The following is a 21,852-nucleotide window of genomic DNA, read 5'->3' on the forward strand; positions in this document are numbered from 1 at the left end:
AAACACAGAAGAACGAACATGCAAAACAAATACACTGAGTGATTACTGGCTGTACAAGGACTCACATCAGAAGGCCCACATCTTCTACAATAAGGCATAAGGCTATTTTTTAGATATAGAAAAGAAACAAAACTAGCTTACACACAACTTTTCAGGTATACATCTATGTACTATACAACCAAATAGGCACACAAAAGCAGGAATTTAATGCCACAGGAGAGTGTAAGGATGGATGCAAAAGCTCCTTCCAAGGTCCCCTATTCTCCTTTGTATGTGGGGTCCACCATGCTTTCCAGTACTGCTTTAATTTAAATTTTCTTCCTAAGTATTGAAGTCAGGAAATTTTTCATTTAAAGAATGTGTTGATCCAACTGAAAAAAATGGTTCTATCTGGCAACCCATGCCACATATTCTCTGGTCAGTCATCAACTGGAGGAAAGCAGCTCCCCACACAGAGGGCAGAAGCACGGCTGACCCCTTACCCCACTCCTTATCACTCCCTACTGCATTCCCACCTCCAACCCTCAATGGCTTTCTTACTGACTGCCTCGTCCCTCAAAGCACAAGCATCTGCAGCCCCAGCTTTGAAAAAACAACAGAACAGCCAGCTTGCTAGGATACCATAACTGAGCTAGAGGTTACACATTCTGCTCTAGTAAGAAGACTTCAGAGAGAAAGCATATTATTATGTATAAATCACATTCACATTTTTCCAAAAGCCTTCTCACCAGTATCACTTGGTAAAGAGGCAAAGTTTATCATTTTTAAGATTTATCGAGAGACAGCATGAGCTGGGGCAGGCAGAGGGAGCAACAGACCCCCCCACCGAGCAGGGTGGTCCACATGGGGCTCAATCCCAGGACCCTGGGATTCATGACCTGAGCCAAAGGCCAATGCGTAACAACTGAGCCACCCAGGGACCCCTCATTAATCCATTCTTTTTTTTTTTTTTTTTTAAGATTTTATTTATTTATTTGAGGGAAAGCACGCAAGAGCCCTGGAGGGGGTGGGGGGGGGGGCACAGAGAAAGGGAGAAGCAGACTGACTCCCCACTGAGCAGGAAGCCTGACAATGCAAGGCTTGATCCCAGGACCCTGAGACCATGACCTGAGCTGAAGGCAGAAACTTAACCAACTGAGCCACACAGGTGCCCCAAGTTCATCATTTTTAACTGAAGCCACTTTCCTCTGGGAACAGGAATGCTTTGGAAGTCTCTTAGCTTATCAAAACATGATGTTATTTGTTTTAGAAGCCTTCTAAAGGAGTTCAAAACTTATCATAGTCATGTTTTTTTTCCACAATGTAAAAAACACGAAAAGCTAGCAATCATAAACATACACAATCTATAATGGAAACAGTAAACATAATTGCCCTAAACCACCAAAAGAATAATTTACAAATTTCCCAATCTTCCAGGTACATACTATACATAATCGGGATATTTCTGGGAACCTGGGTGGCTCAGTTGGTTAAGCACCTGCCTTTGGCTCAGATTATGATCCCAGGATCCTGCAGTTGAGTCCCATATCAGGCGTCCTGCTCCATGGGGAGCCTGCTTCTCCCTCTCTCTCTGCCTGCTGCTCCCTCTGCTCATGCTCTCTCATGCTCATCCTGTCAAATAAATAAAATCTTTAAGAAAAAAAAAAAAAGAATATCTCCAGTCCCAGAGGGACTATTTGTGGTCACATGACCATACCCATCGTCAAGTCACACACTTCTCCATGCCTCAATGTTCTCATTAGTAAAGGGTGAAGAATGGCAGCACAGACACTGCATGTGGTCACTGGGAGGATTAAATAAATTCATACAAGCATATGAATAGCATATGCACTTAAAACAGTGCCCGACCACATAAGTGTTTCTTTTTAATTCTTACGTTGCAATCACTACTGCTGAGCCTTGCATTACCTGAGACACTGACCTAAACCACCAATAAGTTATGTTTTCCTGTCAGATACATCATCTCCAGTCTGGTTTGCAGAGTGAAATGCTGTCTATCTTACAGTTTTCCACTCAAAGCACATTCCATTACTATCAATTTAAGTTGCTGCCAAATCTCAAAAGTCATTAATAAAAGTGGTGATTTCTCAAACGGTTTATGGTCAACCACTCTAAGAAGTACTTAATAGAAAAGAATTATCTCTAAGCCAGTATCCAAGAGATAGAGATTTATCAAAAACAATTATAGAGTTTAAAGAATAAAATCCCCAGTGCAGTAAAAACACAGCATTCAAAAACTCAGTACAGGAAAAAAGGCTCCCAAAGGAGGAGCCTGCTAGTGAATGAATGAATGAATGAATGAATGAATAAACACCAAATTGATGAAATGCTACTGACCAGACATGTGCTTTCCTAGAAACAAAACCATGAAACAAATAAAACAAAACACACCACTCTGTTTATACCTGAGTCATGACTGAACCATCTTGTCATACTTAAAGAGCCAGGTAATAAGGACATGTAAAAATCCTCAACTAGCGGGGTGCCTGGGTGGCTCAGTCAGTTAAACGTCTGCCTTCGGCTCAGGTCATGATCCCAGGGTCCTAGGATCAAGCCCTGTGTTGGGCTTCCTGCTCAGTGGGGAGTCTGCTTCTCCCTCTCCCTTTGCCCCTCACCTGGCTCATGCTTTCTTGAGTGCTTTTTCTCTCTTAAATAAATAAAATCTTAAAAAAACAAACAAACAAACAAAAAAAAAAAAAAAAAAACACCTCAACTAGCCTACATGCTTGCTGTATGCACCAGCTGCCACTGTGCCTGATGTGGATGGAGTGGTTTCCACCCTCATTGAGCTTAAAATTTAGTTGGGGAACAAAACAGAGATCCATGAACTGGTAACCTCTGAGTATCAACTAAAGGAGTTCAAATAGAGGTGCACTCCAGGTAGGCTGCAAGCGCCCTCCACATAAAAAGGAACAGGATAAAGACAAAGGAGAAGGACCGCAGAGAACCAGCACTGAAGCTATCCCAGTCCACATAGCAGAATGCATCATATAGGCTCAGCTCTGCATCCTAGCAAGTTGGAGGAGGGTATTTTCTTATTGTTGGGGGGGGGGGGGGGTGGTGGAATACAGCAAGTGTTGTTCTGCTCAGCCAATCCCTAAACCTTGAAAACACACAGCCACTTCACCTCTGACACATGCCCTGACCACTCCAGCCTCGGCTTACACACCACTTCCCTTTGGTGTATTTATAAATAAGTCTTTCTTCCACTGTTCTGAGAGCTCCTAAAATCCAAAAATTATCTGAACCCATCCGTACTATAGCTCCAGGCCTGCATGCTCAGTCAACATCCTGCACTGAAAAAGGGAGGACCTGGGAGCCAGCAGACGAACTGTATAAATACAGCCCAGAAACCGAGGCCACGTGCCAACTGGAAAAGGCATAGCGAGGCTTCCCTTGGCACTGGTGCTGCCCAGCAGGAGGGACAGCCTCTGTCCTCAAGGAACTCAGAGTCCACTTAGGTCACAGAAAGTATCCTGAGAAAGCATTTTAAGTGCTCTTTTAAGGCAGTCATTGATCACTGGGAATTTGAAGATGTCCTTGCCTTAACAGAAGGCACAGTGCTTTTTAAAGGCCCTGCAGGGTGAAGGACTTCAGACAACGTACCACTGGCACTCAGCACACATCACGCACAAGAGTTCACTGGGTCATACCAAGGAAGGGAAGTAACTTACTCATAAATCTCAAACGCTCCCTCTTTTGCTCACCGGCTGAGAAACTGCCATCTGGAAGGCTTAGCAGATGAAAGGCATTATCACAGTTCTGCTGGAATATTTCTGGTAGGCAGAGAACACAAGATGCCAGAACTTTAAAAAAAAAAAAAAAAAATCACATAATTGTGATTACCTCATTTCACCTTTCTTACTAGCCAACCTAAATGCGGCCTATCGTAGATATTTAATTATTAGAGCAATCTCACAAAATGCTTTGCTGAATCACTGGACTAGCAAAATCTCTATGAGGCCTGCACATCTCCCATAATCTATTGCTCTGGCCTAAGCCGAATTGGCAAGCAAAGTGAATACTCCTTGCACACAACCTGCAAAACAAAAGATGGCAAAAAAGCTAGAAAGGCAGCACTAAATTTCACAAAGCCCACCGCATGAATCCACTAGAACATTCCAGAAGCGAGAGGCTTTAATGTGCATCGTCCCTCCCAGACTGTGGGTGAATGTGCCGTGTAGGAAATGAACATATCTGCACTCAGCAAACAGAAGACGGTCACTCACCTTGTTATCTGGCCATCTCTCGTGACTGCCTGGGCCTCAGCAAGTCTCCCTCAGCTTCCTGACCCTGCAGGGCCAACATGAAGGAATCCAGTGCTTCAGGGCTCAGCACAACCATGGCACAGAAGCCAGCCTGAGGGGGGCTTTCCCGGGTGTGGTTTTGAGACCTCAGGCTATGAGATTTGATAAAAATTATCTTCAGACTAGTGTCGCAAAAAGCCCTTTACCCCTGAAGGGACTACTAATTTGAAAGTGTCTTACAAAGCATTATTCTTGCTGGGTTCTTCAGAGCCTTCCCTGAGGCAGGTGCCTGTAGGTGCCACATTGGAGAAGAGGAAACTGAGTCTCTGAGAGCCTGTGCCAGGATGGGCCTTCCAAAGAGCCTCCTTGTGTTGCTTTTTAGATTTTTATCTATTTATTTACTTTTTTGTAAGTCAACAAGATCACTTGGCACTGTCCGTATCATTCCTTTGAGTCTGTGGACGGGTCAGGAAACTGAGGCAGATTATCTCAGTGCTTCCCACCAGGTACCCAACAAACACACTGCCACCTGGGGACGAGCTTATGTTAGAATGAGGACAGCAAGGACCATCATGTCTGCTGGCCCAACAAGGTGAAAATATCCTCAACCCCTTCCAATTAAGTTTGTCACCCTCTGACCAGAAGAAGTACCTACCTGTGGCCACCTGTGTTTTGTTTCTTTAACACCCTTGACACCTCCCACTAGCATATTCTAAGATCTCTGGTGCCCAATGGAATATAACCTCTTCAAAATGTTTAAAAAAAAACAAAAATGAATGTCCACCACCCTGCACTGGGACCCTGACCACTGAACCATTTACCTGAGTGATTCACCATCCTTCAGTTTTAAATAGGACCACCATGTACACTGTTATCCGAGAGAAATGATTTTCCAAGTGAACGGGGACACCATTAGGACATGGGACTACAAGTATAAAGCAGGACTGCTTTGGAAAGCCAAGCCCTATGGAGGGGCTAAACCCCCTACCCGGGGACTGAGGCCACCACCAAGGTCATATTCAAGGCATAGGCCGGCCCTCTGGAAGCTGACTGGCTAATGTGAACACAATCAAGGAATCACCTAAAGAAACAACAATGACCTAACCGAATTATGGTGGGTACTCAGAAGTCCTGGGTAGTAGGAAAGAATATTCCAACGTTCAACCTGATTTGGGGGTAGCATATGTAAAGGGTCTGAAGTAGGAAAGATTCCTGGAAGAAAAGAAAGGCGGGGGGGGGGGGGGGTGCAGAGAAGGGGAGGAGAGGGAGAGGAAAAGGAGGGGAGGGGGGACAGAGATGGGGGGAGGAGGAGAGGGAGGAGGGGAGGAGGGAGGGGGAGGAGAGGGGGAGGGGAAGAGGGAAGGGGAGGGGAAGGGGGAGAGGGAGAGGAAGGATGGGGAGGAGAAGAAGATAAGGCCGCAAAGTGGGCCCTAGAGAAAGAGAAGATAATGAGGAAAATTTTAGGCTGGAGCAAGGACAGCGTGAATCCGTGGAGGGCACACACAGCATGGGAGTGTCACAATCAGACAGACGTGAGACAAGACCTCTCTGGCTCAGGGTAGAGGACAACAGGGAAGGCAGGAGGCAGAGCCAGCAGGCAGCCAGTGCCATCAGGAGGGTGAAGGCTCGAGCCAGGGCAACGGTCGTGTAGACAGACTAATGAGGGCAGATGTGAAAGAGATCGGGAGGTTAACATCTGAAGACCCTGGTGATGGGTCAGAAAGCTGCCAACATTCTGGCTCAGTTGGGGGGGGGGGGCGGGGGAGTAGGGTAGAAAAAAGGGCCTGAACATTAGATAGCCAGAGCCAGTTCCTTATAGGACCCTAAAGCTTGCCCTAAGCTTGCCCTGTAATCCTGTTCACACAGCCTCAAAAATCCCTTGCAATGTAAGGTCAAAATGAAATGCAAAACTACCTTGCCAGTTTTCCCTCACCCACAAGTCAATGAATCCTTCAACAGCCTAAACCAGGCAGATTCACCTAAACAATTTAATCATCTCAGTGTTTGCCATGACCTCTTCAATTATATCACCCAATGATACAAGTGAAGATGAAGTTGTGAGAGTTCTGAGTGATAAATCGAGTTTGCCTTTCAACCGTAGAGATGGTTTTTAAATCGCAAATCATTTCTAGGATTGAAAATCTGTAAAATCACTTCTGATCCCCACTTACTTCTTCACTTTGATTAACAATTTACAATGATTATTGGTCGGAGCGCCTGCATGGCTCAGTTGGTGTTCAACTCTTGATTTTGGCTCAGGTCATGATGTCAGGGTCATGAGATGGAGCCCTGTGTTGGGCTCCATGCTGAGAGCGGAGTCTGCTGGAGATTCTCTCTCTCTCTGCCCCTTCCCACCTGTTCACATGCATGCTCTCTCTCTCTTAAAAAAAAAAAAAAAAAAGATTGGTAGTCACCCTTTGAGATAATCTGATCAATATATTGAAAGGCATCATTTGGATTACGATAGCTATGCCACCCCATACTACTACTGGGTTTTCATGAAATATACCACACATAAAAACAGAAGTGTCCAACCTCTTCTATGTCAAGCCAAAAATTCTTGTGCACTTAAGTAAAAATGCTCACAGTAAAAATTCCTAACAACTTATATTTTTATCATACCCTCTGGTTTGCAAGGTTTTTGATTTTTTTTCAGTGACCTCGACAGCACATGCAGGCAAATACTACTCAAATATCAAGATCTGTCACAAAAGCTCAAGTGATAGGGAGTAACAGAGCCCCTCCATGGTGCTATCTCTAAAGAAATAGGTACAAAGGACCTTTTGCCTTGTCCTACATAGGCCAACAAAGGAAAACCGGGGCCAAAGTCTGGGTTATAGTGTTATCAAGTTTCATTACCTAAGAATGTCACATCCTCAGATTTTCTAGAAGTTTCTATTTCAAATATTGTCAGCTGACATGCATATATATGTACTTTTTCTTTTGAATAATTTTATTATTTGAAATAAAACCAATTCATTAAATGCAGTTTAATGTGGATGCTAAAAGTATTAGGTACAATAGAAGTCTATAAATGAGGGGGGGGGATCCATTATTAGATGCTTGTCCCAATTTTCAAACACAGATAGCCACCACCCCTCTTGCCTAGATAGACATACCTGAACTCACTCAAAAAGTGGTCCCAGAAAAAATATCCAGGAAACACAAAGGAGGAATCTGCAGCTCTGGGAGGCAAGAGGATCCTAGATAAGCAAAATGGTGTCAGAGATAAGTCTCTTCAGATGAAGACCCAAAGAGAGGTGAAGAGAATGAAAGGATAAAAAGGATTATAAACCTTAGCTGGAGGAGGTGAGAGAGGAGACAAAAGATGCCCATTCTTTGGAAAGCCCTGTAGGTTTGAACTAAAACAGAGCCCAAAAGTCTGGACAATAAGCTGCTTAGGACTTCCTCCACAGCCTCACTTGCTAACCCTTCAGGGAGAGAGGTGCAAGAGATAGGGCACGGGCAGAGAGAAAGCCAAGTATAGTGATAAGCATTTTTCCATTACCCCAAACCGCCACTGCCAGCCCCCCACTCCTGCACTAGCTCATCTTTCCACATCAGAGAAGGGGCACAGCGGGGAGGATTTTTTCGCATTTGGCTAGTGGTTTACTGTTAACTAAGCACACTCACATTTTCTTACTTAGTCATTCATGCATTCAAAACAATTTATGGAATGCCTTCTGGGAGCCAGGCCCTATCAAGACCTGGGATGAAACCCCACTATTCAGGCCCTGTCTCACAAGGACTTCACAAACCCATGAGAAATGGCCCCCTCAACTGAAATCAGCATCAGAGAAGGCCAACGGGGCAAGTGCCGGATACAGGTGCAATTCCAACACCATTAATGTCTGCATGAGGAAGGGTTACTGACCATTGTCTATCTTCTGACCATTGTCCAAAATGGTTCAAATGGTAGACCTAGCCAGATAGAATATCATAGGATTTGGTGGCTTGTAAGACCCACAATTTAATAGTCAGCTTGTATTTTAACCATTTAAACCCACCTTTGATTTATCCTTTAGAAAATAATTTGCTGTGAATCAAAGACCATCAGGTGGAAAACAAGCTGTTAAAAAGGGAGGAAAAAAAAAAAAAAAGACTACAAAACAAAACAGATTGCCCAGAGTCACTTAAACTGAAAAAGGCAGAGTGCCATGCCAGTACTCTAGCTAAGAACACTCCACAGCCCCCCTCTATAGACACCATCCAACTGGCTGGAAAAAAAAAAGATATAAATGCCTTCTTTTCAGTATTACAATATTATAATAGATTTTGGTGTATTTTTGATGATTGCTTAAATATTTCTGAAGATATATATAGAATACATGCTAAAGGATTAAACAGCTAAATGGAGTACACCTAAATAATGGGGTGGGGGTAGAGAGTGTTTAGCAGAGTTCCTAAACACTCTAATTCTGGCACCAACTCTTTTTTTTTTTTTAAGATTAATTTATTGTTTGAGCATGAGCGAGCTGATTATGGGGGGGGGGGTGGGCAGAGAGAGAGAGAATCTCAAGCAGACTCCCTGCTGAGCTAGGAGGCCACTGCAGGGCTCCATCTCAAGACCCTGAGATCATGACCTGAGCCAAAAATCAAAAGTGGGACACTGAACCAACTGAGCCATCCAGGCACTCTGGCATCAACTCTTAAAAGAAGAATTACAGCAGCACCAGAAACAGCTCATCAGGCCCTGAGTAAGTGCTTTGCCTTCATGACCTCCTCTTTATTCTTTACAACTTTCTGTGCTAGATGCTGTATCTTTGGAAGATGGACAGAAATGGTAGAAAAGGTCATTTAAAGCAGAGGTGAGTGCAAAGTTAGTCAGAAAACTTGAGTTCATGATTCACTACTCCTCAGGCCCCAATTCCCACAAGGGGATGGGAAGCAGACCGGTGACACCTGCATACACAACATATTATGTCACAGCGCAGAGGGAACTGAACTTGGGGAAGCTGAGTAGTTCATAATGATCATCAACTATCTCTAACCCTTTGCTCCATACAAGTGGCTAGAGAACAGTATATGAATCATGGAAAGGGAGAAATAGGCAAGGTCCCTATAATGGAGCCTGCCTTTAATCCTGTCCTAATTAAGAGCCAATCAAATATTTAAAGCACAGCAATGTGGCACAATCCAATTTGCCACTAGAGAAACATCCCTGCAGCAGAATGGGGAGAAATCTGGTATTGGGGAAGCTAGGGGGTACTACGACACTGCACGTGGGAAACAGCAAGGACCCGAACCACAGCAGCGATAGGTGGCAGAGAAGCAGCAGAGCGTACAAACATCCATTGATCAAGTTAAGACTTGCAGGGTCCAAGATTGTAACCCACCAATCAGCTAACAAGTTAGCCTACCACAGTTTCACGGGTACTGGCAGGAGACCTAAAGTCTTGGGTCAGAGACAAAGGATGGTTTCTTACTCATAGCAGGAGCAGTAGCCACAGTATCTGCCCTTGTGCCAGTTCCCTGAGCAACACTTCCTACAGGACAATGCAAAGAGGGCTCATACGGTGAACTGGACCACAAGGCCCCTGAACTTAGGAAACCCAGGTATTTTTTGTCACAGGAATTTAATTACCAAGGCTTTTCACTATACAAACCTCCTTAAAAAGAGCCCGGGACAAAGGCAGTCCGTGCCTCCACTCATAAGATGTGCACAAGAAACATGGGACATCTACAGAGAAGGGTTTCTCAACATACTCACTTTACTTATGAGGCAACAAAGCCTCAAAAAGCTTCTAATGAGCCAAGACAACAAAGCTAGAGATTTCAAGTGGGATTCAAATCCTCACCTGATGATGCCAAGTCCCAAGCATTCCACTTTTTAAAGTCCCTTTACATAAAATATAGGGACTTCTGCTTGGGGAGAGGGTCATAGGAGTGATAGAGAAGTCCTCTGGGCTTTCCCAGAGGTTGTCAGCAGGCCTGGGTAGGGAATAAGGAACACATGTGGGGCTGGTAACTCCACCTAGCTATAAGGATGCTAGACGTTCTCCTTGTGCTATAGCCCCCAAAGCTCGAGCGGCAGAACAAAACAGAACCAGTGTGTTGCAGAAGGGCAACAGCAGTGTGTCTTTATGCAGTGGGGAGAGTTCTACTCCCAAGTCTTTTTTACAAAAATGCATCCAGAACACTGAAGTTAAGTTTGTATGTTAATACCTAGTTTTTACTTCCTAAAATTACTTGCAGAGGTATGCAATAATCTTCCATACAAAAAAATGATCTCTATTAATCTGTGCATTTAAACCAGCAAACACTGTGCATGTGTGTATCCAAAGATGTAATTAAAAGAAAGTAACTGTATTAAAAAACCAAAAAAAAAAAAAAATTGGTTGCCAGCCTCTTCATTTTGGTAATATCTTTGAATCTTGAATCACGGGTAAGAACAATCACTTCGCAAACAAGGTTAATTATCCTGAACATGAATGAGTGATTAAGCTTACTCACTAACATAAGCAAACAAATGGTTTACTTGTCCAGTAACAGAGGTTCAGCATCCCAGTTTTGGTCTCCCTGGGCCCAGGAAGGACCAACTGGAGAGTAGACCCCAGTCTGAGGTTTCTCAGCCAAGTTCCACAAGGTCCCAAGGCACCTTAAGCAGTCCTTGTCAGACAGAGGAATCCTCTCCTTGGCAGGGAGCTCCCAACTCCCCACGAGAAGCCCCCCCCGGCCCGCCCCCACTACCTACATCACCACCACCAGATTCCTCAAGGGCTGAAAGACACAGGTGGTACTTACCACACTAAGCAGAAATGTCTGAACCCATTCAACTTAAAAGGATCACTCACTTTATATGCCACTTATTTAAACCTTCGGATGATTCCCCCAATGCACACAAGACTCTACACGGTACAACTCTGGGGAACATCATGCACATCCCAAGGAGTTGTGCAGTCCACAACCTGTGTAGCTATATATGGCAGTCCTCTGGGATGGGGCAGGGGTCACTCCCACCAATAATTCCCCATTAAAATCCAGTTCCTGATCCAATATATTTTTTTACTTAATCAGGAATCCTTAGATTTTGGTAGTCATCATGGATCTCACTTTGATGGCTTCTGACAGTTAATAATTTTCACGTATCATTAAACGAATAAAAAAATACTTAGAATTTGATCGATTAAATGCCAATAAGATTCACACTGGAAACAACAGAAGTGAGGTTTCAATATCTTTTCTCATATTTGAGCCCTGAGAGTCCTTTCTCTATGTGGAATCTTAGTATCAGGCCTAATTACCATAGAGACATATTCTTTACATGGAGGAAAGAACAAATATATATTGCAGATAACAAGTAAATACACTTTTACAGGTCTTTTACAAAAAAAAAACAACATCGTTCTAAACAAATATTCCTCTTGCCTTTTATCAACTGCATGACTGCTAATTATGAACACTCTCTAAATTGTATAAACCAGCTTAGAGGTGATCTCGGGGTAACTTTCCAATAGGTTGATTAACTGCTTGAGAAACAATTCATTCCACAAATATAACAAGCAAACAAATTTTCTTCCCTCGTCCAATTCAGCAGAGCCAGGATGTTTCTGAGATGGGCTCTTCCTGCCCCTTCTTTGCTCTGGCCCACTACCTTGGCCTGGACTTCCCTAGGTTTCTCCTTCTAGATGTCTTCCTAGGGCCCTAACATTGTGGGCACTCCTCTTACTACCAACAATACCTCTGGGTTTTGCTGCTCCTTACTCTAAGATCAACCTCTTGCATAGGTCAGTTTACATCTTACCTGACTCAGGATACAACAATTCTTGGCAAAGATGCCTCAGTCTCCCTTGGTTCCCTGGAGATGCACAGGCCAGTGGCCTGAATAGGAAGAACAGGAGAAGCTCTGATAAGGTCAGAAGCTCTGAGGAGCCACTCCCCACTATTATCCTAACCACACTAGGTGCAGGCCTGGCCCAGGTGATTAAGTTCTAAACAGGACACAGCTGAATATATTTAACTGGAGAAGTAGTCAACTTACACAAAACACACCTATGCCTAGCCATATTTGCTTTTACCCTACTTACAAGACAATAAATTAACCTGTTACTGTCTCTGGAAGCTGGAAGGACACACAAGACACCGGGTCCGGGACAAAGGACTATTCTTCACAGTCCAGCAGAGAGCATGAGCATCATGTTTGTGTCTGTTCTCCCCATCCCGAAGTCCAAGGTGGGCGGTGCTGAGGGGCCCAGATGGAAGTTGCACATGGTGCTTTAAGCCTACACCACAGCTGAGGACCTGTGCATTAGGGAACCTGCTGCTTTATAAAAAGCAGTAAGTGAGATTGCCCTTTATTCCAGGGAGAGACATTACCTCATCCTTCAAGACCGCTCACTGCTAACACCACTCTAAGAAATGGCCCAGATAAAGAGCATTCTTGGCACACCCAGCAAGACATGTAGAAGCTCAAGAAACATGTGGAAGAGTGTCTCCTGACAACCTATGTATATTCGTACATTTAGATGACTGTCTTTATGGAGTTCATGGTCCCAGAACCTCCACCTGAACCCCCACTACACTTACGGCATGGATTACATCAGCAGCAGCATAGGCCCCTCACTGGAAAGGAACTCAGAAACACCCCCTCCAATTTAATTGCGTAGCCGAACAGCACAGTCTGGGATTCACCACCCCCCCCACCCCACCCCCGCCGCCCAAGCACATCTTATCCTCAAGACAACACCACCTTTGCTTCCTCTTCCTCCTTTCTTTCACCTCTTCTACCTTTCGAAGTTTTCTATGCTTAGAAATCTTAATCATAGGAAACAAACTGAGGGTTTCTAGAGGGAAAGTGGGTCGGGGGATGGGGTAACTGGGTGATGGGCATTAAGGAGGACATGTGATGTAATGAGCACTGGGTGTTATGTAAGACTGATGAGTCACTCACCTTTACCTCCGAAACCAATACATGTTAATTGAATTTAAATTTTAAAAAAAAAATTTGAAAATTAAAAAATGAACAAGAAACCAAAAAAATAATGGACAGAGTAGAAGCTGGTCTCAATCTGGGCAAAACTTCAGTTCTAGAAATCTTCATCCATAGAGTTGAAAGTCACTTATGATAGTTCAGAAAATGAAAAACAGTGAGAAAAAATTCCATTTGGCAAATGTTCACACTCTGAAAGGCACTAACTTTGGGAAGGAAGGCAACTTTCTTCTTGCCAGACTTATACTTTTTACATCCCATACAGTGAAAACACAATTTAAAAAGCCAGATTCCTTAAAGTTCAACAGCCCATAAACACCATTTGCAACAAAAATTTGTATGTAAGTAAATAATGAATCCAATTAGAAAATTTGTAATTACTATCAAAAAAAGTAATATATTGAGAAACATGTTCATAAACATATGTACATATTTGTACATAACAAGCCTTTGTAGAGGGCCCAGATGGATGCTTATTTTGTTCCTAACGAAAATTATTTTAGATTTAACTAATTCATTTCAATTAATAATTGTTGGATAGCTAAAATACATACTTTTCTAGACATACAACATCTTATGCCTTTAACATGCCTGTAACACCTCTCTACATGTTATTTTATTAGAACTGTAATGTTCTGCACATACTACCATAAAAAAAGAAAAAAACCCTAGGTAGGTCTATGGCCTCAAAATGGCCCTCTAGGCACGACATGAGAAATGCTGGCATCTGTGATATAGAAACAGAGGGGCTGATCAGGTCATGCCAGGAGTGGGCCTACTGGACAGCTGCAGCTAACCAGGAAAGGAAATTAGGGTCCAGGAGATACGGGAATGGAGCAAGCAGCTGTCCTGGCTAGAAACCCTTAGAAAGATCCAGTTGCCAAAGGAAAGCATGGAGGTACAATCTCCCGCAGTCGGTGAAGGACAAAAGGAAACAAAGAAAATGTTGCCATGAGTGAGAAGTTGTATTACAAAGAGTACATCTCCCTAAAGGACAGCAGAGGCTCCTGGATGTCACCAGCTTTCCCAGGTGATAATGAACCAAAAGCCTGCACCTGTCCTGAATTTTCCTCTATCCCTGCCGTACTTGATTACAATGCCCATGCTGAGTGCTTGCCCCTCTCAGAGCTGCATGCGTCGCCTCGGTGAACCTTCACCATTATTCTAAGGGTAGACTCACTTTTTGCCCAAAAGGAACAGTTCAGTGATGGAGTAAATGTTGAGTCACACAGCTCGGAGGTGTCAAGGCTAGTATTTGAACCCACTGAGTCTCACTCTTAACCACGACCTTAGATATGACAGTATTCTCTGTCTATCCTGGGGATGGGAGAGGAAAAAGCTAAATTATAAAGAATTAATGTCCCATTTTTTTAGATCATGTGGGACTATATGGAGCTAACAGTGCAAAACAAAATAAATTCCATGGGTATCCGCATGCAGTACAGAAAAAAACAAATAGGACCTACATGAATTCATAAAGGCAATCACCACAGAATCTTCAAACACCTAAGAGCTTATTCAAATGAAAAATGAACAATATTAGAGATGACAAAGAATTTCAAATACCTATGCCATCAAGCTTAATCTATTCAATATGCAACTTTATGTGCAAATTAATTGAAAGGCTTTGTGTTTCTGCTAACTTAGAAGCCACATATGGAATCCATATGAAGCCAACTTTTTGAGTCTGCTCATTCCAAAGAGTAAGAGTAATACATAATAAATAACCTGAATACTTACTTAAGATAAACAAGGTTGATGTTAATCAGAATGACTGCACCAAAAACAGCTTAGAAGAACCAAATGGAATCAAAGAACTTGCACTTGAAAACGAGGCGATTCTGCCTGCACACAGCCTGCAGACAGCACAAGCCGACACAGCCTTCATCCTAGGTGAATCCTAAACGCCCTCCCCATCGTCCTCAGCAAGATGCAAAATCCGCAAGGACTCTCCTTGTCCCCTCTACACACTGTCCCCGTGCAGCGCGGCGGAGGCTGGCCAAGCCCACCCAGTCACGGGGCTCCAGAGACCACAGCTGTTCCCTATTTTATAACCTGGGGGCTCTGCTGAAAATCTTGGTTGGGGAAGGAAGAAAAAAGGATTCTGCTATTAGGAGGGGTGAAACAGTGGGGAAGGGAAGTAAGAACTTTCAAGGTCCCTTTCGACACAGAAGCACTAAGATGATATAATTAGGACCACAAAAGACCAGCAAAAGGACAGCTCCCATACCTAGGCACTAAAAGACCCACCAAAGAACACTGGATTCATATTTACACAGCCACTCCTGCTGAAAATAATTCCAACCTTCTGTTCTGTCATCAGAAGGGTAAGCTTTTTAAGGAGTGAGAAAGAGATTCACCTTCAGTCAAAGCAAACAGCACTGTCTTCGCAATTCTGAAATTAAATTCACAGAAAGAAGGGGGGCAAGGGGGGCAATATTCAATAGAAAGCTCACAATTTTTTTAAAAAACTGCATTTTGAAAGGTTCTTAGCAATAATTAGTGATCTGTTGGTGCCTCCAATTAAGATGCAGTAGTTTTATAGTTCAGAGAGTTAATTTTCTAGTCTTCACCTAAGAACCAAAAATACAATCATAACCTTTTTTTTTCCTGTTTCTGTCATAGAGACTAAAACTGATCTTTTTTTTATTTTTAACTTAAATTTTCTTTCAGTTTGCATATTTTCACCATACTGTCATAAAAGAAATTTTAGTTTACTGTAAATAAAATTGGAGGTCATATGGTCATTTAGGTTGCTTTTCTTTCTCCAAAGAAAGCATATACCTACTTACAAAAAAGAAAATCCAAGGATCTAGATCAATATTTAATATTCATAAGTGATATATATTGATAACATATTATATATGTTGATATTTTAAAATCCAAGTATATTGATATTTAAATGGAATATATGTTTTTCATGAAATATAAAATACTTCTATCCTCTTTTTAGTGACACCAATCCTATCATTTTTAAAATACTGATTTTGTGTCTTAAAAAAAAGGGGGCAAAACATGATTTTCCAACTTTTATGCAATTGTTTCAAATCCTCACTGGAAAGTAACTTCAAACCTCTCAAAGCATACAGTAAGAACATTAGGGATTATTAAATCTTGCAGACTCAGGAAAAAAATGAAAATGCCACATATAATCATATCATCTAGCCACCTCTTCATTCAATTTCTTTCCAAAAGCAATAGACAAAGCTAAAAGAACCGGTACCAAATAAACACTATCTTCCCTAGGATTCCACTTATGAGATTAAAAAAAAAAAAAAAAAAAACCACCAGGTAGCGTTTCTCACATGAATGCCATGTGGGCAGGTACTGCGCACCTTTGGATAAACAGGGCATCCGCAATAAAACTGGTGCTCAGAAAGTTTCCAGCTATATTTTTCCGTCTACATAAAGGTCATGTTGAAAACATTTAAAAGCAAAGAGAGTGAGTTTGGGGGTTTTTGTTTTTCAGTTACTTAACACCATAACTCTTTGATTTAAAAGTGCAGGGTTTCTCAAATGCCTAAAGCAGATCTATTGATTTTTTTTTTTTTTTTGGTTGTGTGGAATTGATGTTTATTCACAAGATATTTGTACTGTATGTTGGAACACTCATTCTAAATGTGATCCTGAGGGGGGGGAAAGGCAGAAGAAATGCTTAAGAGCTATTGACAGGAAAGCACATTTTTTTCTTTACAAAGTTAAGTAACTGAGGTTTGCTAAATTCAGATCCTTGTAAGTGATTACAACTGAATCTCAAAAATATTTTGTTTCTTTGTTTTGGGGTGTGTGTTCACTGCCCTCAGGGTATTTGATTAAGAGTCTCCATTTTTAACATAACCGAACCGAAAGAGAGGATTACTGGGATTGTGGTGAATTTCTTTTCCTTCAAAAAAATGTATATTAGTGTTGCTGTATTGTTTTTACAGTAGAAAAGTATAAAGAAAGTGCCCTTTTCTTAAAAATGCATCAATGGACTCATTCCCAATTGAACATAATCAATAATAACTCAAAGGAAGAGGAGACAGAGATGTCGAAGGGACCCACTGCGCAAGATTTCTTCCGTTTTTAAGGTTAACTTCCTATTAGTCTGAGATCCAATTTTTTCAAGCATTTTCCTTTTTCTACCTAAGACAGAACTACTCATTGGGCCCCGAGTTAGCAACTTCTCAGCAATGGGGAGGGCCTCTCTTTTTTCCCTGAGAAGAAACAGAACATAGAGTAGGCAAAACTTTCAACACATCTTCCCAACCACTTACCTCCGGAGATCAATCCATCTCACTAATAGGCTGGAGCTTACAAATGCATGCCTTCCTTCAAATTGCTTAAAAGCAATGCTCCCCAAAGTGAGATTCCCTGGTGACTGGGGTACCAGAGGAGACCATTTTCGAATCCGGCATTAAATAATCTTGAATAAGAAAGTCATTTCCTTTTCAACTCTCTTTTAATCCTCTAGTCTAGTTAAGGAGAAAGTCTCCATTTGATGCCAGGATGTCGAACACTTTGTACACTTGTTAACCTCCACTGTGACAAAGGAAAATAAGCTTCTGACTCAGGCCTGCCAGCAGGCACCAATCACTACCTAGAAGTTAATAAGCCATATTATTGTCATTGTATGCATCTGAATAACGATATTTTTCAAGTGTTTTTTTTTTTAATAAATGTATTTAAGGTTTAAAATGGAATCAATTTAGAAGAAAAGAATCCGTTTGCAATGGTCTGGATCCTTGCAACTCAAAATGAGATCAGTGGACCAGCCACAGTGGCCTCACCTGAGAGCTTGTTAAAGTGCCAGAACTTTGGCCTCATACCTACTGAATCAGAATCTGCATGCATTCATGCATACATTCATTCATTCTAGAGAGAAAGGGCACATTTTGCACACAAGCAACCAGGGGGAGAGGCAGAGGGACAAGCAGACTCCACGCTAAGGATGGAGCCAGATGCAGGGTGCAGGGCTCGATCTTAGGACCCTGATCATGAGCTGAGCCAAACCAAGAGTTAAAGGCTTAAAAGACTGAGCCATCCAGGCAACACCCCCCCCCCAATATCTGCATTTCAAACAAGATTCCCCATGTGAACTGCATGCACATTTAAATTAGAGAAACTCTAAGGTGACTCAGGAGTTTATCTAAAACCATGCAGGCAGTTTGAAGATGACTGAACTTTGAGGTTTGCTGTTTGGACTATCAGGTGGCTATACTCCATGGTCTCTGGGAAATTGGCAGGCACAGGTCAGAAGGACAAGAGGATAACTTCAGTGTCCACCAAAGGGAAGTCATAAATCATCAATGGATCATGAGAACAAGGAGAAAAGGGAAACCAATAGTGTTGCGCATGTTGTAGGTAGGCTAAAATTAAGTGTGCTCCTATAATATCATGTCATACTACCATTGATCTTTCTTACCAGTGAATCCTATAGTAAAAATTCTACTTACCTTCCCTTTCATTCCTCCTCCTCCGCCCTTCAAGGGCTGGAGGATTTCTGTACACCTTCTGCATAAGAATGAGTGACAAGGCTCTTTACACCTATTAAATTAGCATGCCCTGGCCTTTTCTCCCAGAGTTGAGCCCAATTAGAGAGAAGATTATGCTCAGATATTAGGACAGCCTGCCTGGGTCTTCTGAGTCAGGTGACATTACTGGAGGCCAAAGAGCACAGCTCCAGATGCCTCCCATTACTGCCTCAGAGACAAAGCCACAGAGTCACTCGTTCACCAAGATGGGTGGCCCATTTATTTAGTCAATGACCAGGTAGTTCAGGCCAAAATTCTACTTCTGCATCAAGGACACCTTCACAATCTACAGAATTTGTCTGCAATACAGAGTAAAACAATGACCAAAATATGCAGGACTTGTGATGCCAAAAAAGCTAAAAATATATAGGTGCAGCCATCGAGATATTCCCACAATATCTGGATTCAACAGATGTTAATAAAATGGTTTTTATTTCCATCAGGTGTTAGGCCTAACACCAGAGCTCAACATCAGAAACTCAACTTCCCAGCACAAAACACTAAGACACGACCTATGGTTTTTGCAAAGAAGATGGAAAGGGAATCTAAATGGGTAAAGAAAAAGGGGAAAATTAACAACAAACAATAGATGCAAATTCATGGTCTGGTATCCACGATAAGAATTACATGCCATTCATTATAATGAAAAGAACACTGTGAATATTGTTAGATCTTTTTTTCCCTTTAGTTATTTTGAGAATGCACTTATGTAGGCAGAACATTACAGAGAACAAAAAATATATGTTACCATGTAAGATTACTTTAATGGCTCTGAAAGAAGTTAAGAAAAAAACAACCAAAAATATTGAGGAAAATAGAGTAGTATTCCAAGCAGTTGAAACATATTAACTCCTCTAATCCTCATGACTCCAAGACAAATGTTAGGTCTTAATACTAGTATTAATAACATTAATTAATACTAAGAATGCCATCTTGCAGGGCACCTGGGTAGCTCAGTGGTTGAGCAGCTGCCTTCGGCTCCAGGTCATAATCTTGGGGTCCTGGGATCAAGTCCCACATCAGGTTCCCCGCAGGGATCCTGCTTCTCCCTCTGCCTCTTTCTCTCTCGCTCTCTTTCTCTCTCTCTGTCTCTCATGAATAAAATAAAATCTTAAAAAAAAAAAAAAAAAGAATTCCATCTTGCAGATGAGGAGGAAATTGAACTGCAAGGTTGCTAAATAACCTAAGGTCAAAGCCTGGGAAGAGAGCTGGCTAAAAATCAGACACACTTGAAGTCCAAGCTCCTTAACACCAGACTCGTTTGCCCACTTCCCACCAGGGCACTAGAACGCCCAGGTCAGGATGCACCTGGATCATCATTCTCTAAGACGGACACAAATAAAGACTTTTTCTAAATTCTAAATTCTAAATTTCTAAATTAACTGATGGAGTCTTCATCAGTTAAAGGGCTGGGCCATTTTCACAGGACTGACTATACCTCAAAACAGGAGGATGAACTTTTGGCATTAATTGCTTCAACAGTGATTACAACTACTTACTTGGCAGAATTAAGTTTTAAGGCTGCTTAGGGGAAAATATTAACAGCTGGGGGAAATTTTTGTTGGAAGCAAAACATTATACTTTGAGAAATGCTTAAGTCAAGTATTCCCCCTTTTATTAGGACTACTTAATGAAGTACAAAGCATTAAAATAGCTGGCCTGAATATTTATTAGAGCACCAGCTGTTCCCTCCAGATTTTTAGAAATTCAACACTTAGTGCCAAGTATAATTTAGGAAAAAATCTCAACAAGTAAAAGAGCCCTATCTCTCATAATACTTATCTAAATAGTAAATATAGCTGGAAGAGGTATAGATTATCACTTGGCCTTTTCAATGAGGGGAGCCACAGTGCTTTGCCATTCACTTCCAAAGACTACTTTGTTATTGAGGTTGGTGATTACATTCCTTAAAAATTATACCTTGCATTTCAGAATTAATGATATTTTCAGATTTTGATATTTTATGTACATACAGATACTATCAGTGCTAACCACAGAGTTCATACACCATTCAGGTCTTTTTCTTTTTCTACCCCCCCCCCCCCCCCCCCACTTTTTAGAAGTGACGTGATAACTAGGTCCCAGTAAAACATTTCAGAGAAATAACTTAGAATTTATTTTCAAGTTTTCTTTCTTTCAAAAGACTTCTACTTTAAGAGCCCAGCCATAATCAAATGCCTAATTTTTTAAAATGGGATAGGAGAAAAGAAGTACTTAAGAAAATAAAAGGAAAATTCACTATGCAATCTCTGAATATTCTGCACTCAACCTTCTCTTTCTAAAGTAAACTGACAAATACCAGGCTTGGGTAGGAATCCTGCGTTGCTATACTGTCAGCCCTTTGGGATACTGCTGCCCATCTGGATATGGGAGAAATGTTCCTGCCATGGCATTACAGTAGGGCAGTCAATAAAACTGCCACAGAGATACAGAAAGCAACTCTGCTTTCCCCCACTCTCAAATGAGGGTACTCAGGGCTGGGGACACAGGAGAAAGCCCCAGGAAAGGGAGGCTGAAAGGAAGAGCATCTTTTGGCCAGGGAGGCTGATTTCTGAAGGGGAGGACAGGTCACTATCTGGCATCTGTGGTTAGACCCAGTTCACTACCCTAAAGTGTGCAGGACAGCAGGAGCAAAAGAACAAAATGTCTATTTCTTCATTGTTCCTGTCAAGTAAATAACTAGCTTCTATCCTTATAAGATGCTAATTTTTAGCATACTAATTGCAGCACAAGAGGTTCTGTTTAGTGGAAATTTTCTCATTTTGTTTTTAGGACTTTCAGATTTAAAAATAACTGGCATTTTTGGATTAATAAAAAATTCCATGAAGGATAAAATAGGCCACATTATATTTTTCTCATAAGCAATGAACAGTAGCTTCATGTGCTGGTGAAATCACTTTGGTCAGAGCTCTACGCTACCCACTCCCAGCTCCCCCAAGTGTCCCCTCCAGAAAGCAATGGGAAGAGATGCCACACCCTGTCAAGAAAAGCAAACCAGAGCCTCTCAGAGTCAGCTGAGCATCAGACTCACCGGCAGAGATTTAAAAACACAAAACACAAACACAAAAAAGCAAAAAACCCCCACAATACCAGGGCTCCATCCAGGATCTACTGAATCAGATCCCCTGGTGGGAAGACTAAAATTTCCTAACAACTTAGGAAT

At 42.0% G+C, this 21,852-nt stretch overlaps 1 protein-coding gene and 1 long non-coding RNA gene across 4 annotated transcripts in view; one reads left to right on the forward strand and one right to left on the reverse strand.

The window, feature by feature from the left end:
- The window catches only part of TSPAN5 (tetraspanin 5), a 170,238-nt gene that overhangs the window by 138,379 nt on the left and 10,007 nt on the right, over positions 1-21,852 (reverse strand). Inside the window, exon 2 of one of the 3 annotated variants that reach the window (XM_077882970.1) lies at positions 3,708-3,806. The exons of the other annotated variants lie outside the window; for them this stretch is intronic. Within the exon in view, the coding sequence (XP_077739096.1) occupies positions 3,708-3,725 (18 nt within the window). The 5' untranslated portion in view covers positions 3,726-3,806. The remainder of the gene's footprint in view (positions 1-3,707; positions 3,807-21,852) is intronic. 3 annotated transcript variants of the gene reach the window in all.
- LOC144304392 (uncharacterized) overlaps positions 1-21,852 on the forward strand; it is a 404,632-nt gene that overhangs the window by 130,507 nt on the left and 252,273 nt on the right. The gene's annotated exons all lie outside the window — the stretch shown is intronic.

This window comes from Canis aureus, chromosome 33, assembly GCF_053574225.1.
Source record: "Canis aureus isolate CA01 chromosome 33, VMU_Caureus_v.1.0, whole genome shotgun sequence".
In the NCBI taxonomy this organism is placed as follows: Eukaryota; Metazoa; Chordata; class Mammalia; order Carnivora; family Canidae; genus Canis; species Canis aureus.